The 16812-nt window shown below is 40.2% G+C and overlaps 1 protein-coding gene across 4 annotated transcripts in view; it reads right to left on the reverse strand.

Annotated features, from left to right (window-relative positions):
- The window catches only part of Fam120c (family with sequence similarity 120 member C), a 172704-nt gene that overhangs the window by 110738 nt on the left and 45154 nt on the right, over nt 1–16812 (reverse strand). For all 4 annotated transcript variants that reach the window (XM_057759232.1, XM_057759231.1, XM_057759234.1 and 1 more), the window contains exon 4: nt 12924–13052. In XM_057759232.1, coding sequence (XP_057615215.1) covers nt 12924–13052 — 129 coding nt within the window. The remainder of the gene's footprint in view (nt 1–12923; nt 13053–16812) is intronic.

The following is a 16812-nucleotide window of genomic DNA, read 5'->3' on the forward strand; positions in this document are numbered from 1 at the left end:
AACATCCAAAGAAAGAGATAAAGCCACTACAAGAAAATAGAAAGACACCCTATTCTTGTGGGTTGATAGAATATTATAAAAATGACCATTATAGCAAAAGCCATGTATACAATCCTGATCAAAATCTCCATCTCATTCTTTACAGGAATAGAAAAAATTATCCTAAAATTCATATGGAACCACACACACACAAAAAAATCCCAGACAGTCAAAACAATCCTGAGCTAAAAGAACAATACTGGTGGGGGCTGGAGAGATGGCTCAGAGGTTAAGAGCACTGACTGCTCTTCCAGAGGTCCTGAGTTCAATTCCCAGCAACCACATGGTGGCTCACAGCCATCTGTAATGGGATCTGGTGCCCACTTCTGGCATGTAAGCATACATGGAAGGAATGTTGTATACATAATAAATAAATAAATAAATAAATAAATAAATAAATCTTTAAAAAAATAAGTGCTGTACTTTGAAAGATAAGAACTTTCTCTTTTTTTTTTAAAAAAAAAAAAAAGAACAATACTGGTAAGCTTACCATTCCAGTCCTCAAGCTATAGTACAGAGCCATGTAATAAAAACAATATGGAGCTGGTACCATTGGAACAAAATCCAAGTCCCAAATATGAGTATGCATTACTACAACAAAAATATACACTGGAGAGAAGAAAGCACCTTCAACAAATGGTGCTGGGAAACTGAATGTCCACATGCAGAACAATGAAATCTGACCCGTATCTATCACCTTGCAGGAGACTAGCTCCAACGGAATAAAAACACCTAAGCGTGAAACCTGAAACTGCTAGGAAAAAACCTAGCCAGTACTCTATATGAAATCGGTGTGCAGGAAGGACTTCCTGAATAAGATACCATTTACTCAGCAATTAATGCCAAGAGTTGACACATAGGACTTCATAAAACCAAACAACATCTGTACAGCTAAAGGAACAATCAAGTGAGGAAGAAGTCCACAGAGTGGGGGAAGAATCTGACAACAGATTAATAGCTGGAATATGTAAAGAATTCGAAAGCTAAAAATATATCTCCCATATGAACATTAGCACTCCTTCGCATATGCCCAAAGGATGTGCCATTCTATTTCACAGATTCTTGCTCAGTCATGTTTAGTGATGCTCTATTTACAATAGCTACAAAATGGGAACAACCTAAATGTCCCTCAACTGACAAATAGGGAAGGAAAATGTAGAATACTATAGGATATCATTAATCTATAAAGAAAAATGAAATCATGAACATTGTATATAAATGGATGGAACTAGGAAGGATCATACTGAGTGACATAACCCAGGCCCAGAAGACAAAGAGGAGGGCGGAGAAGAAAATAACAGTAATGGTGTCTGAAGAAGTCATAAGAAATCATAGTATTGGGCTGGAGAGATGGCTCAGTGGTTAAGAGCATTGCCTGCCCTTCCAAAGGTCCTGAGTTCAATTCCCAGCAACCACATGGTGGCTCACAACCATCTGTAATGAGGTCTGGTGCCCTCTTCTGGCCTGCAGAGATACACACAGACAGAATATTGTATACACAATAAATAAATATTTTAAAAAAAAAAGATTGTCTAAAAAAAAAAAGAAATCATAGTATTTACTATCGATCTAAAATGTCTATTGCTGCTGAATACTGTTTTAACATGTGTTCCATTTGTTTATGCTATGGAACATTTGTTTTAATGATGCAAAGATGTGTTGCATTCTTTTATGTTGCATTTATTTAACCCTGTGAAGCTGTGCTACTTTGCCTGTCTAAAACACCTGATTGGTGTGATACAGAGCTGAATGGCCGATAGCGAGGCAAGAGAAAGGACAGTCGAGGCTGGCATGCAGAGAGGATAAATAGAAGGAAAAAAGAGGGATTAGGAAGCAAGAGCAATCAAGCAGCACAAAAAGGAGGAGGATATCAGGGGCCAGACACCCAGCCACACAGCAAGACACAGAGTAAGAAGTAAAGGAGGGTATACAGAAATAAAGATAAAAGCTATCAAGAAGTAAGTCAAGCTAAGGCCAGCCATTCAAAAGAAAGAATAAGACTCTGTGTGATTTATTTGGGAGCTGGGTGGTGGGCCTCCAAAGAGTCAAAAGAGTAAAAAGCAACTTACAACAGTCTGTAATACATGTAAGTGTGTGTGTATATGTGTGTATACATAAAATAAATATATAATTAAAAAAATTTCCCATCTGAGCTGATAATTCTTCCCTCAAGAGCCATAGACGATCTAAGAAAAACTCCAGTAGCAGACATGAGAAGCCCTCTTTTGAGCTGCTGGTCAGGGTTGTCCAAGAGACCACCAGAACATTAGTAGCTTTTGCTGTTGATATCGAGTGCCAACCAGAGGTGAAAGGAAACCCCCATTCCTGAAGACACCATGCCATTTCAGACACAGGGCCCAGAGGACCCAAGCTGGATGTGACCTGAAAGCCTCCTCCCTCGAAGACTGGCTTTAATTATACCAGAATGTGCTATGCAAGCAGCCAAGGGAGGGAAGCAATTGGCACTTCTACCCAGCTCTGACAACTATGAACCGTAACCACGACCAGCATGGCACAATAACTCTAAGTGAGCAATGGTGGCACATATACTTTGACAGTAACTAAATCTCTCTAATTGGACTTGAGGACTGTCCAACAAGAGGGAAATCAGCCTGGTACTGGAAACCTAACCAACTATTCAGGACTAGAGAAGCTATGGATCTTGGAGGAGAACCTCCATTTGCCACTTTAGTAAAGCAGCGTAATTCTTAACTACATTCTAAATAGTTGTTCATATACCCACAGGGAAGTGTAGCCCTCACCATCCTTCAAGGAAACTTCCCTTTGCAACAGATGGAGATCATTACAGAACACCACAACCAATCAAAACACGGACATGTGGAGCCCAGTCTCTGAAGATACATACATGTACACCACAACTCCTTCACCTAAGGCTTAAGGAACATCATGAAGGGCGGGGGAGGGTAGAAGACTGTAAGGGGATCAGGGAGTTTTCTGTGAGATTGTATATCCTAGAAATGACAGGGAGGTTACACCCATGAAGTCTCACCAACACTGTTAACCTAAACAAATATGACCTGAGCAAGGACTATACCAATAGACATATTAAGCTAATATGGAAAGGGGAAGACTTGGGGCATCTCAGCCTTACACAAAGAACCACAGGTAACTGGGGGATGCTGAGAACACAGAAGACTAGTACCAAAATGATCATCCCTGAACAAAATAAATTATAATTTAAAAAGAAGAGAAAAGAAACAATAGGAATCTACTGAATAATAGCGAAAGGTCTAAAATGGAGGGGGGTTTTGCAAGAGGAGGCGAGGAAGGAGGTAGGCAGTGGAGACAATGCAGTTAGTAAAATGCTCGCTGGGCATGCATATGGACCAAGTTTGACTCCTAGCACCTGTGGCAGGGAGCAAGGCATGGCGGTTCATGGCTGTAATCCTAGCACTGGGGAGGGAGAAAAATGATAATTCTTAGTACTCCTTGCTTAGCTTTCCTAACCTAATCAGCAAGTCCCACATCCCAATAAGATACTTTGTCTCAAAAAACAAGGCAGACACAACTCTTGAGGAATGACACCCAAGGTTGGCCTCCGGCAGCATCCCCCACACCCACATACATGCATACTTGGTGCTTTTAAGGTCAAGGAAGTAAAGAACAAGAGTTCAGAACAGAAAATCTATTAAAAGAAATAATCAAAAATATTTCCAAATTTAGTAAAAGACAAAGTTAGAGATTCAAGAAGCTAAGCAAAATCTAAACATGACAAATTCAAAGAAATAAACACTAGACACACTACAGGCAAACTCTATGAACAACTAAAAAACTAACACTACACTAACTCTACAAATCTTTTAAAAATTACATTAATTGTGTAACTGTGTCTATGACATCTTACACATGTGGATGTCAGAGACCTGTCTCTTCAGGCATAGGTTTTTATATACAATATGAGTCTCAGGGGACAGCCTCAAGTTAGGGGACTGGCAGCAACTGTCTTTACAATGCTGAACCACCTCACTAGCCCGCTACACAAGCTTCTTAAAACCAGAAGACGGAACACTTGCTGTCTTAGTTACTTTTCTCAGTCCTGTAGTAGGGGCTGCGGGCCTCTTCCCACAGCCCGGCTCATGGTTGCCTGGCTAGCTTATGCGCCAAAATAACGACACACAAACTGTATTCTTTTAAACACTGCTTGGCCCATTTCTGTTCATGTATGTAGCACCCCAAGATGTGCTTACCGGGAAGATTCTACCCTACGTCCATCCTGGGTCAGAGCTTCATCACGTCTGCTCTGGAGAGGAGAGCATGGCATCTGCTCCAGAGAGCAGAGCTGTCGAGTCTGAGCTCACTTCCTCTTCCTCCCAGCATTCTGTTCTGTTTACTCCACCTATCTAAATTCTGCCCTATCAGATGGGCCAAGGCAGTTTCTTTATTAGCCAATGACCTTCCTCCATCACAGTCCTGTAACAAACACTTGACGAAAGCAAGCTGACAAAAAATAAAGGAGGCCTTCTCCCGCCTTGGGGTTCGAGAAGGCAGTTCATCATGGCAGCGGACGCTGTGGCAGCAGGACCACCAGGGGGCTTGTCACACTGCATCTGCATCCAGGGGGCAAAGGGGCTAATGCTAATGCTTACCTCTTCCCTTTCATTCATCCTCATGCCCCAGTCCATAGAAATGATGCGCTCTTATTCAGAGTGACGCCTCGCCTCATTCCTCAGTTAAACTTTACTAAAATTATCCTTACAGAACTATACATGAACATGTTTCTTGGGTGAGTCTAAATCTAGTCAAGTTGGGGCCAGTGAAGTGTCTGGGGTCAAGGCACTTGCTCCCAAACCCGATGCCCTGAGTTTGAATCTACATGTTGTTAAAAAAGAACCAATTCCTGGGAGTTGTCCACTGAGACCTTCACATGTATGCTATGCCATGCTACACCCACACACCCATACATACATACATACAAATAGGTAAGTGTTAAAAATTTTTTTAAAGCCAATAAAGACCCGGTTATAGTGGTACACAACTTTAATCCCAGCATTCAGAAAGCAGAGATAGACAGATTTCTGTGAGTTCATGTCCAGCTTGCTCTACACAGCAAGTTCTAGGACAACCAGAGACCATGTCTCAAAAAATCAAACAAACAAACAAAAACCAAAAATCCACTTAAACTGACAATGAAGATTAACTACTAGACTTGCCAGCTCATTTCCGAGCCTTCGTTATCTTGAAAACCAGTTCAATACAGTACAAACAACTCCAACTATCCTCCATGAAATAAAAGGCAAAAACTACTATGTAAAATACCAACAATTTAAACCCAGAAATTTAAAGTATTCCAGAGAGGTTTGAAATAAAATTCATCAATCCTAAATACTGATGACTAAAGTGCAGTGATATTTCATTTGTATTTTAATATCTGTCTCTAGGTTTTTTGTTAATCGTGCAACACTAAAGAAGGAAAAGAAATATGATACTATCATAGATATGTAAAATACATTTGTAAGATTGACTGGAGAGATAATCTGGTACGGCAAAACGTGTTTGCCATCCTAGCATAAGTTCTGATGCTTGGCACACACATAGAGATGGGTATAACAGAGGTACGCATTCAAAATTCCAGTGCTGAGGAAGCAGAGACAGCTAGTGTCCTGGAGTTCACTGGCCAGCCAACCTAGCTAGATAGGTAAGCACGACGTTCAGTGAGGAACCCTGTCTCATAAAATAAGATGGAGGGGCTGGAGAAATGGCTCAGTGGTTAACAGAATATACTGCTGTAGGCTAGAAGGGCTAGGGGTTAACAGGAAGGACTGCTCTTCCAGAGGACATGAGTTCAGGTCCCAGCACCCACATGGGGCATCTTACCTGTAATTTCCATATCCAGGAGATCCAACGTCGTCTCCAAGGGCACCTGCACTTGTGTGTGTGTATACACACATATGCACACAGATGCATAATTAAAACAAATATTTTTAAAAATAGCACATACTCAGAAGACCAAAGTTCAGGTTATAGCACCAACAACTTCTTATGTCTCCAGTTCCAGGGGATCCGATGCATCAGCCCTCTAAGGACACTTACATGTGCACACATATGCATACTCACAGTCATATATAATAAAAAATAAATAAATGAGAGTGATGGGGAACACACTTAGCATTGACCTCTGGCTTCCACATGCATGTACATGAACATCCCAGTACACTGTCACAAATGTAAGCATGCACATAAACACAAAATACATACTATGCACTCATGATGATGATGGCAATGATTCATCTGAGAAAACTAGGACTAGAACTAGAACACATGCATGTTCTGAAACATATGCCAGAAAACCTACAGCTCATATCATATTTAATAATGACGATAATATCTCTAAAGACCAAAGGTATTCTAGTCTAGGCATTCCTATTGAGTATGGTTTGGAAATCCTAAACACTATAATAACTCAGGCTTGGGAGGGAGGCGCGCAAATGGGAAAACAAAGAAAGAAAATCATCTCTATTTCGAGACATGACCACCTGCACCAACAACCCCAGGAAGTGTACCACCGCAAACTCGTAGAACTAACAAATAAGCATAGAAATTTGCAAGTCAAGACTCAACACACAAAAATCAATCATATTTCTAAAAATAAACAAAATAGTATTTTTACAATTAGTGAAATATGCACTATTTAAGTTATGAATACTAAAAACCACGTACAGAGCCTAAGAGTATAGCTCTGTCTGTGATGGAATATTTGTCTAAAAATCTCCTGAGTAAATTGAGAGCATGGGGGGAGAGAAGACTGTGGGAGTGGAGTAGGGAGGGAGAAGGGGAGTGGGGAGGGAGAAGGGGAGTGGGGAGGGAGAAGGGGAGGGGGGAGGGAGAACATGAGGGATTGGAAAGGTCGAGTTGGGGGAAGGACAGACAGAGAGAGCAAGGAAAGAGGTATCTTGATAGAGGGATCCAGCAGGGGATTAGCAAGAAACCTGGCATTAGAAAATTTCCAGATATCCACTTAGGATGACCTCAGCTAAGAATCTAAGCAACGGTGGAAAGGGTACCTTAACTGCCCTTCCCCTGTAATCAGGTTGATGACTAACTTAATTGTCACCATAGAACCTTCATCCAGTAATTGAAGGAAGCAGATGCAGAGATCCACAGCTAAGCCCTGGGCCAAGCTGCTGGAGTCCAGTCATAGAGAGGGAGGGGTGATAATATGAACAAAGGGGTCAAGACCATGATGTCCCCATCAGAAACAGCTGACCCGAGCTAGTAGATGCTCACTGACACCAGACTGACAGTTGGGGAACTAGCATAGGACCGAACTAGTGGGTGACAGTGTGTGGCTTGGGCAGTGTGTGGGGCCACTGGCAGTGGAACGAGTATTTATCACTAGTGTATAAACTGGCTCTTTGGAGCCCAGTCCCTATGGAGGGATACCTTGTTCAGCCTAGATACAAGAGGGAGGGCCTTGGTCCTGCCTCAGTGTGATGTGATAGACTTCGTTGACTCCCCTTGAGAGACCTCATCCTCTCTGAGGAGTGGGTGGGGGTGAGGTAGGGGGAAGGTGTGAGGGAGTAGGAGGGGGGAGGGAAGGGGAACTGGGATTGGTATCTAAAATAAAAAAGATTGTTTTTTAAAAGATTTAAAAAAGAATATTTGTCTAACATGTACAAGGCCCTGATGTCAATATCTAGCACCAAAAGAAACAAAGGAAAAGCATAAAGATGAAAATAATTTTTAAAATGGAGGGTTTATATGTTTAAAAACTATAAAATATTCAACAGATCTATAAAATCAAAGAAAATGCAGGCAGTGGTGGGTACCACCTTTAATCCCAGCACTTGGGAGGCAGAGGCGGGTGGATCTCTGTGAGTTCTAGGCCAGCCTAATCTACAGAGTGAGTTCCAAGATACCCAGGGAGACACAGAGAAACCCTGTCTCAAAAAAAAGTTGACAATTGTGGAGGGCTAGCTTTGAACGGCATAGAAACTCTGTGCAGGCGTGACTTGAGGTAGCATTCTCACTGACAGGGTGGGCAAACCAAGTCAGGAGGAGGCAAACCTCTCCCATCAGTAGAGTGCCTTGCCAATGTCAGTCCTTGAGAACACAGATGTGCACTGTAGTTCAAAGGCTCTGATTAGGTTGTGGTTTGTCTTCTGTTGAGGTGTTTTACATATTCTATAACAGCAAAAGTTATTCCCATAACACCAGGCTTTTTGTTTAGATTAACTAGGGCACAAAGCTCTTGAAATTATTTGCAACAAAGTTATTAGTTTATGCAACTATTTTCAAGTATTATGGGAACCTAGTTTGAATTGTGATTTGAGTACTATAAAGGAACACTGGCTTTGCAATAAAGTATGCAGTTGTATCTCCTACTCTGCATCCCCTGTGTCCTGATTTCTGTGGCATTACCCAGGGTCATCCATAACCGACATGGTTGGGGAAGGGTCCCCAACAGGCAATCTTACCAAAAGCAATCTACAGATTCAATGCAATGCCCATCAAACTCCCAGAAAAAATTTTTCACAGACCTTGAAAGAATGGTACTCATCTTCATATGGAAAAGAAAAGAACCTAGGATAGCCAAAACAATCCTGTATAATAAAAGAACTTCTGTAGGCATCAGAATCCCTGACTTCAAACTCTATTACAGAGCTACAGAACTGAAAACAGCCTGGTACTGGCATAAGAACAGACAGGAGGACCAATGGAACTGAATAGAAGACCCGGATATCAATCCACATACCTTTGAACACCTGATTTTTGACAAAGAAGCAAAAAATATCAAATGGAAAAAAGAAAGCATATTTAACAAGTGTTGCTGGCATAACTGGATATCAACATGTAGAAGAATGAAAACAGACCCATATCTATCATCATACACAAAACTCAAGTCCAAATGGATCAAAGACCTCAACATAAAGCCAGCAACACTGAACCTTATAGAAGAGAAAGTGGAAAGTACACTTGAACGCATTGGCACAGGAGACCACTTCCTAAATATAACCCCAGCAGCACAGACATTGAGAGAAACAATTAATAAATGGGACCTCCTGAAACTGAAAAGCTTCTGTAAAGCAAAGGACATGGTCAACAAGACAAAAACGACAGCCTACAGAATGGGAAAAGATCTTCACTAACCCCACATCAGACAGAGGGCTAATCTCCAAAATATACAAAGAATTCAAGAAATTGGTCATCAAAAGAACAAATAATCTAATTTAAAAAATGGAGTACAGACCTAAACAGAGAACTCTCAGCAGAAGAATCTAAAATGACTGAAAGACACTTAAGGAAATGTTCAACATCCTTAGTCATCAGAGAAATACAAATCAAAACAACTCTGAGATTCCATCTTACACCTGTAAAAATGACCAAGATCAAAAACACTGATGACAACTTATGCTGGAGAGGTTGTGGGGAAAAGGGAACATTTCTGTATTGCTGGTGGGAATGCAAGCTGGTACAACCCCTTTGGATGTCAGTATGGCCATTTCTCAGAAAATTAGGAAACAACCTTTCTCAAGACCCAGAAATACCACTTTTGGGTATATATCCAAAGAATGCTCAATTGTGCCACAAGGATATGTGCTCAACTATGTTCATAGCAGCTTTGTTTGTAATAGCCAGAACCTGGAAACAACCTAAATGCCCCTTGACTGAAAAATGGATAAGGAAAATGTGGTACATTTACACAATGGAGTACTACACAGCAGAAAAAAATAATGACATCTTGATTTTGCAGGCAAATGGATGGAGCTAGAAAACATTATTTTGAGTGAGGTAACCCAGACCCAGAAAGACAAATATCATATATACTCACTCATAAGTGGCTGTTATATATAAAGCAAAAAAAAACCCAGCCTACAAATCACAATCCCAGAGAACCTAGACAATAATGAGGACCCTAAGAGAGATATACATGGATCTAATCTACATGGGAAGTAGAAAGTAGAAAAAGACAAGATCTCCTGAGTAAATTGGGAGCATGGGGACCTTGGGAGAGGGTTGAAGGGGAGGGGAGAGGCAGGAAGGGGAGCAGAGAAAAATATAGAGCTCAATAAAAATCTAAAAAAATGTCAAGGAAGACATAAATAAAATAGATTTATCATGCTACTAGATTCAAATATTCACAACTGAGCACAGCTGTACAGACCTGTAATCCTAGCTACTTAGAAGACAGAGACAGGAAGATCACAAGTTCAAGACCTAGCTGAGGCACAAAATTAATTCAAGGCAATATAGTGAGACCTTATCTAAAAAGAAAAGCTTAAAAGAAATGGCTGGAAATATAACCTCATGACAGGCAGCTGGCACAGCGTATCATCCTAGGTTTAATCAGTAGTACTTGAAAAATAAAACAAACAAAAAATAAACTAATTTCTTTTGTACATTTAATGAAATTCCAACTGAAATCCAAGCAAGATTTCTTTTTCGTTTTGTAGATACAAACAATATTCTTCTAAAATTTATATGGAAAGGCAGAAGAGTTTACAAAGACAAAATAAGATCGAAATTAGAAGAATCATTGCTTAGCTTTTAGACTTAATATTGAGCTATAATAGTTAAGATGGTGCACTTCTGGTAAAACAATATACACACACTTTAACCCTCCCACAAAAGTACAGAAATACACTCATGCATATATAGTCAATTGACTTTTTTTTTATAAAAGCATAAAGGCAATTCAAGGGAGAAAAAAAGTAGCCTTTCAACAAACTATATTCAGATACCTGGATAATCACATGAAAAACAAAAGACAAATATTTTACACAAATTAATTAGAGCTATAAATGTAAAATATGCAATTATTTGACTTTTTTAAAAAGAGAAGCTGAAGAGATAGCTCAATCAGTAAGGTCACTGCCTTGCAAGCATGAGGACCCCAGTTTGATCCCTAGAACCTACACAGAAATGCTAGGACAAATGGACAGTAAGTGCAAGAAAAAAAATATTCATTGTATGTGACGGCACATGCTCGAAACCTTATCACTCAAGAGGCAGATACGGGGAGATCAGTGCAAGTCTAAGGACAGCATGGTCTACATGGCCAGTTTAGGGACAGCCAGACTACACAGTGAGTCCTTGTCCATAAACAAAACCAAAGGTTTCTATGAGCCACTTTTAAATACAAACTAAAACTATGATTAGCACTGTGGGTATAGCTGAGTAGTAGTGTATTGCCTAGCTGGACAAGGTACTATACTATCAGAAATAAATCAGGACTAGCAGGATAATGCTTGCCACCATGCCTGACATGAGTTGGATTCCACATAGTAAAGGAGAGAACAGACTCTTGCAGGTTGTCTTCTGACCACTACATAAGCATTATAGCATGCCTACTCCCCACACATGCATGCATGCTTGCATGCATGCATACATACATACAAAAATGCAGAAAATTTAAGTCACAATATTGACCAAGCACTAGCAAGGAAAGAGATAACTACTGTGAAAAATGATTTGGCATTGTCATAAATTTTAACATACACTTAACATATGTTCTAGAAATCTCAATTCTAGATATTTACGCTATGAAAATGAAACACTACATTCATACAAAAGCTTGTATGCAAGTGTTCATAGCAGCTCTATTTATAACCACTCAAGTTTATATCTAATCTAAATAGTCTTTAAGGAATGTGTGGATGAATGAACTGTTCATATACCCATAAAAATGAATTACTGACACACATACAATATCAAACAACTTAAAAATTCTTGTTTTTCTTTAAAATTTTTCTTTTCATGTGTGTTATGTGGGGAACAACAGTGTGTGTATGCCACATACATGGAAGTAGCCCTAGGGGCCAGAAGAGAGTGTTGGATTCCTGTAGTTATTTATAAGCAGTTGTGAGCTCCCCACCATGGATGCCGAGAAGTGAACTCAGGTCCTCTACACAAACAGTACATGCTCTTAACCACTGAGCCATTTCTCTAGCCCAATTTGAAAAAATCTTAAAAACATCATGTTGAATGACAAAAGATATTCTCAAGCTATTATATACCTTATGAGTCCATCCATATAACATTATCTAGAAGCCATCCTATAGTGCCAGAGACTAGCCAGGATTCTTATTTTATGGAGACTCATTTTAAATAGTCCTTTTTCTCATTATCTACTTTATTCTCCAGTAAGACATCCTTTATGTTAAAATATACATTAAGAACAATGATATGGCTCAGTGGGTAAAGGCACTTGCCACCCGAGTTCAATGCCCAGAACCTACATGGTAGAAGAAGAGGACCAAGCTGTCCTCTAGCACATGGGCACCGTGGCTTACACATGCAGTAAATAAACAAAACATAATTAAAAGCATGTATGCATCAAAATTAGCTGAGGGTGTGGCTTAATTGTAGACTGCTTCTTTAGCACGTGCCAAGCCCGGGTTTGATCCCTAGCATATGACACCGAAAGAAGACACATAAGAGCATTAGCTGTCATAGTAGGTTCTGGGGAATAAGATTTTAGGCAGTTTGTTTATTTTTTAATTTTTTAGAATATGTTTGTAGTATATTAATTATCAGTAGGAAAAAAACAAAGGAACATTTCTATCCAGATCTCAGAACATTTTTAAAGAAAATTTTAGAATTTTAGCCAGTAAGCAGGGGGAAAGCTGGGGACCTCTGAAAAGAACAGAGAACTTGGTAGTGTAGCAAGCGAGTGTAAGAAAGCTGGTGAAGGCCAGCGAGATGGTTCAGCAAGTAAAGCCACTTGCCACCAAGCCTGACAATATGAGTTGGATTCTTACAGCCCACATGATGGAAGGAGAGGACTGATTCCCACAAACTGTCCTCTGCCCGCCACACCCGTTGCATGGCATGTAGACAGCTGCAAACGTGTGTACACAAAATCAAGTCTTTAAATGAAAAATACAGAGAGCTGGTGATTCTCGGGGAGGGAAAGGCCGACTCACCTGAGACTGTTTGAAAACATCCTTCCCAACCACATCCAGATTTGAGGGGTCTTTGATGGAGCTAACATACTCAGAAACAGCCTTGATCACGACATCACAGGGTGGAAGAACCAACTGATGAGCTCGGACCTAGAAAAGACATGATCAGTAAGGGACACCAAAGTCAAAGACACCGTTAAAGGCTAGGCTCACAGCCAAAAATATAAGAGTTTGGTTCCCAGCACCCACAGCTGTCAACTTGGTAATTTCTAGAAGTGATAATGTCCATATGCATATGTAGGGTAACGTGCAAACATTTTAGAGACATACACAAAGAATGTGCAAATGAAATAACTTGTCATATTGGCAATAACAAGAAAATCCAGACTGCACGGCAAAATCTTGATAGTTGGTCTAAATCATTAAACAATTGTGAATAAACGGAATAATCTATTGTTTTGCCCATGTTTGTGATATTCAAAAAAAGACAATGTAATGATTCCTAATGCTACTCTGCTATACTCATAGACTGTACCTAGCCCAATTGTCATCAGTGAGACTTCAGCCAGCAACTGATGGGAGCAGATGCAGAGACCCACAGCCAAACATTAGGTGGAGCTCAGGATGCCCTGTGGCAAAGTGGGAGGAAGGACTGTATGAGCCAGAGAGGCAGAGGATACCACAAGAACATGGCCCACAGAGTCAACCGACTTGGGCTCATAGGGAATCAGAGACCGAAACAACAATCACAGACCCTGTATGGGTCTGAGCTAGGTGCTCTGCATAAATTTTATGGTTGTTAGTTGTTTCTGTGGGGCTCCTAACAGTGGGAGTTGAGGATGTCTCTGACTCTTTTGCTGTTCTTGGTACCATTTTCCTCCTACTGGGTTGACTCTTGATGGAAGGGTTAAAGACTTCCTTGGGAGGCCTGTTCTTTTTTGAAGGGAAAGAGAGGAGCAGTAGATCCTGGGGAGAGGGAAGTTTCAGGAATATTGAGAGGAGTGAAGAGAGGGGAAACACCGGTTGGGATGTATTATGTGAGAGAAGAATAAATACATAAATACACAAATACACAAATAATGAATGAATAAATCAAAAAATTTAAAAGGAAAATATTTCATGCTATGCAGAAATGTAGGTTTTGTTACCGCATTTAGAGTTCTTTAAGTCTAATAATTACAGTTCTTTACGCTGTAATGATTGAGTCAATGGTATACATTTTCAAAAGGCTTTTGATAAAATTCATTTTGTTGGGGGTGCAAGAGATGGCTCAGCAGTGAATAGCACATATTGTTCTTCAAGAGGACTTGAGTTCAATTCCAAGTACCTACATACCAGGCGGCTCACAACCATTTGTAATTCTAGTTCCTATAGCCTCTGTGGGCAAAATACATTCATGTGCATATATCCCCCTACATGCATATATAACTAAAATTGAAATTTAAAAGCAAGATTCATAGACATCTAGAGTCATAAAGGGTCATTTGGAGAGAAAAATGTTTTACCAATAAACTGCATCATTCGTTCCTCAAAAACCAGCTATTGATGGAGCTGGAGAGATAGCTCAGAGGCTAAGAGCACAGGTTGATCTTCCAGAGGACCCAGGTTCAGTTTCTGGCATGCATATGACAGCTAAAAGAAGCCTCTAACTCCAGGGTATCCACCACTGTCTTTTGGCCTCCATGGGTACCAGGCATGCATAGACATACAAGCAGGCAAAACACCCATACACACAAAATTAAATAGAAATAAAAAATATTTTTTAAAAAAGTTACTATGTCTGGTGTGATAGCACACACCTTTAACATTAGCACTTGGATGCTTAAGCAAACTTCTATGAATGTGAAGCCAGCTTGGTCAACTTACATACTAAGTTCTAGGTCTGCCAGGACTATGTACAGAGACACTGTATCAAACAGTTACTGTCAAGCAATGGCCAGATACTGTCCTAAGGTACCAGAGACGTAGCAGTGAATACAAAAGACAAGAACTCTGCCTTCATGGCAGCAGGAATATTAAATGTGATTGGAATAAGCTGGTGTGCATATGTATGTATGTGTGCATGCACACCTATATAATTTTAAATAATAGGATTGGGAAAAGCCTCATTGAAAAAATGACATTTAACAAAACTTTTAGGAGTGAGAAAATAGCTGTGTAAGAAAAAAAGGCTATCTAAGTAGAGAGAATGTTAAGTATGAACCTTCTAAGGGGCTAGGAAACGCTGGGGATGGCAAGCTATGAGAAGGATTGCGTGACATAAACAGTCATTATAGGATTTTAAATAGGAAAGTGACATGCTCTGAATCCTCTTTTAAAATTAGTATATATTACTATACAAGAGTAGGTCTCATTATGATGTTTTCATGTATGAATATTATAAATTTTGATCATATTCACCTCTTCATTACACTCTCATCCTCCTCCTCTTAATAGTCTCCTTATTTATCCCAAATAGTCGAGTCCCCTACCCTACCAGGTTTTTTGCTCAGACTAAATAAGACAGATTCATAATGCTAAAGAACAAATCTTAGAGCTGGGGATATAGTATGGAGGTAGAGTGATTTCCTATCATGTCTAAGGCTCTGGGTTCAATTCCAAGCTGCTGTGGAACAATCTTTGTACACTATAAATATGTATTGCTCTCATTGTTAATAAAAAGCTGATTGGCCAATGGCTAGGCAGGATTTGGGGGGCAGAGAGAATGCTGGGAAGAAGGGTGGAGTCAGAGGAGTTGCCAGTGAGACACAGAGAAGAAACAGGAGGTGCAAGATGAAAGAGAAGTAACGCCACATGGCAGAAATGTAAAAGAATAGAAATGGATTAAGTTTAAGAGCTAGTTAGTAATAAGCCTGAGCTATCAGCAGAGCATTTATATTTAATAATAAGTCTCTGTGTTGGTTATTTGGGAATGGGTGAGTGGCAAAGAAAAGTCTATCTACACTGAGCACTGTCAACATTTTTCAAAAACAAATCTGTATACTGTGCATATATGTATATATGTGTGCATGTATGCATGTGTGTGCATGTGTGTGTGTGTGTAAAACATGTGTTTTGGGGGGGGTCCAGATGCACATACATATGGAGACTAAGGGTCACCCTAGATTATTGTTCCTCAGAAGTGGTTCATCTTGTTGTTAAGATAGAGTCAATCATGGTACATGGGGCTCCTCAACTAGGGTAGGCTAGTTGGCCAACAAGCCTCATGAATCCTCCTCTCTCTGTCTTCCTGGCACTGGGATTATAAGCACAAAGCATATCACCTACCTTTTTATGTGGGTACTGGGGCTAGAACTCAGGTCCTCATGCTTATGCAGCAAGCAGTTTACTAACTGAACTATCTCTTCAGACCCAAGAGCAAATTTTATTCTACACTTTTCTAAAGCACTAAGAGCATCTGGCATAGTAATTTTTTGCACACAGTGCAAATGATCTAACTACCCTCAAGCGGCCATCTTAGTTTCACCTTCAAAGTTCCTAAAACCTTACACATTTTTGGCAATACTAGAGATTGAACCCAGGTCCTCATGTGTGCTCAGCAAGCTCTCCATCACTAAGCCACATCTCCAACTTAAACACATACTTTTAAGAGGCCATTATGAAAACTATCAACAAACGTGTTGGAATGACAGCTGAGTGTTTAGGAGACTGGCAAGTAAAATGAAAACAGGTGACCATTGGGTTTATTGGTAACGTTGTTAAGGGCAGTTTCAGCAAATCAGATTACAGAGGCAGGAGGATAGTAAACAGCTCAAGTACAGCCTCCCCACCTCCAACCCTGTGGTGTGTGGTGTGTGCATATGTATGTGTGTAGGTCAGAGGCCAACATCACTCTTCAGTAGCCATCTACTTAGTATTCTGAGACAAGATCTCTGATTAGGACCCAGGTTCACCAGTTAAGCTAGGCTGG

The sequence above is a fragment of the Chionomys nivalis genome, chromosome X (genome assembly GCF_950005125.1).
Source record: "Chionomys nivalis chromosome X, mChiNiv1.1, whole genome shotgun sequence".
NCBI classification, from domain to species: domain Eukaryota; kingdom Metazoa; phylum Chordata; class Mammalia; order Rodentia; family Cricetidae; genus Chionomys; species Chionomys nivalis.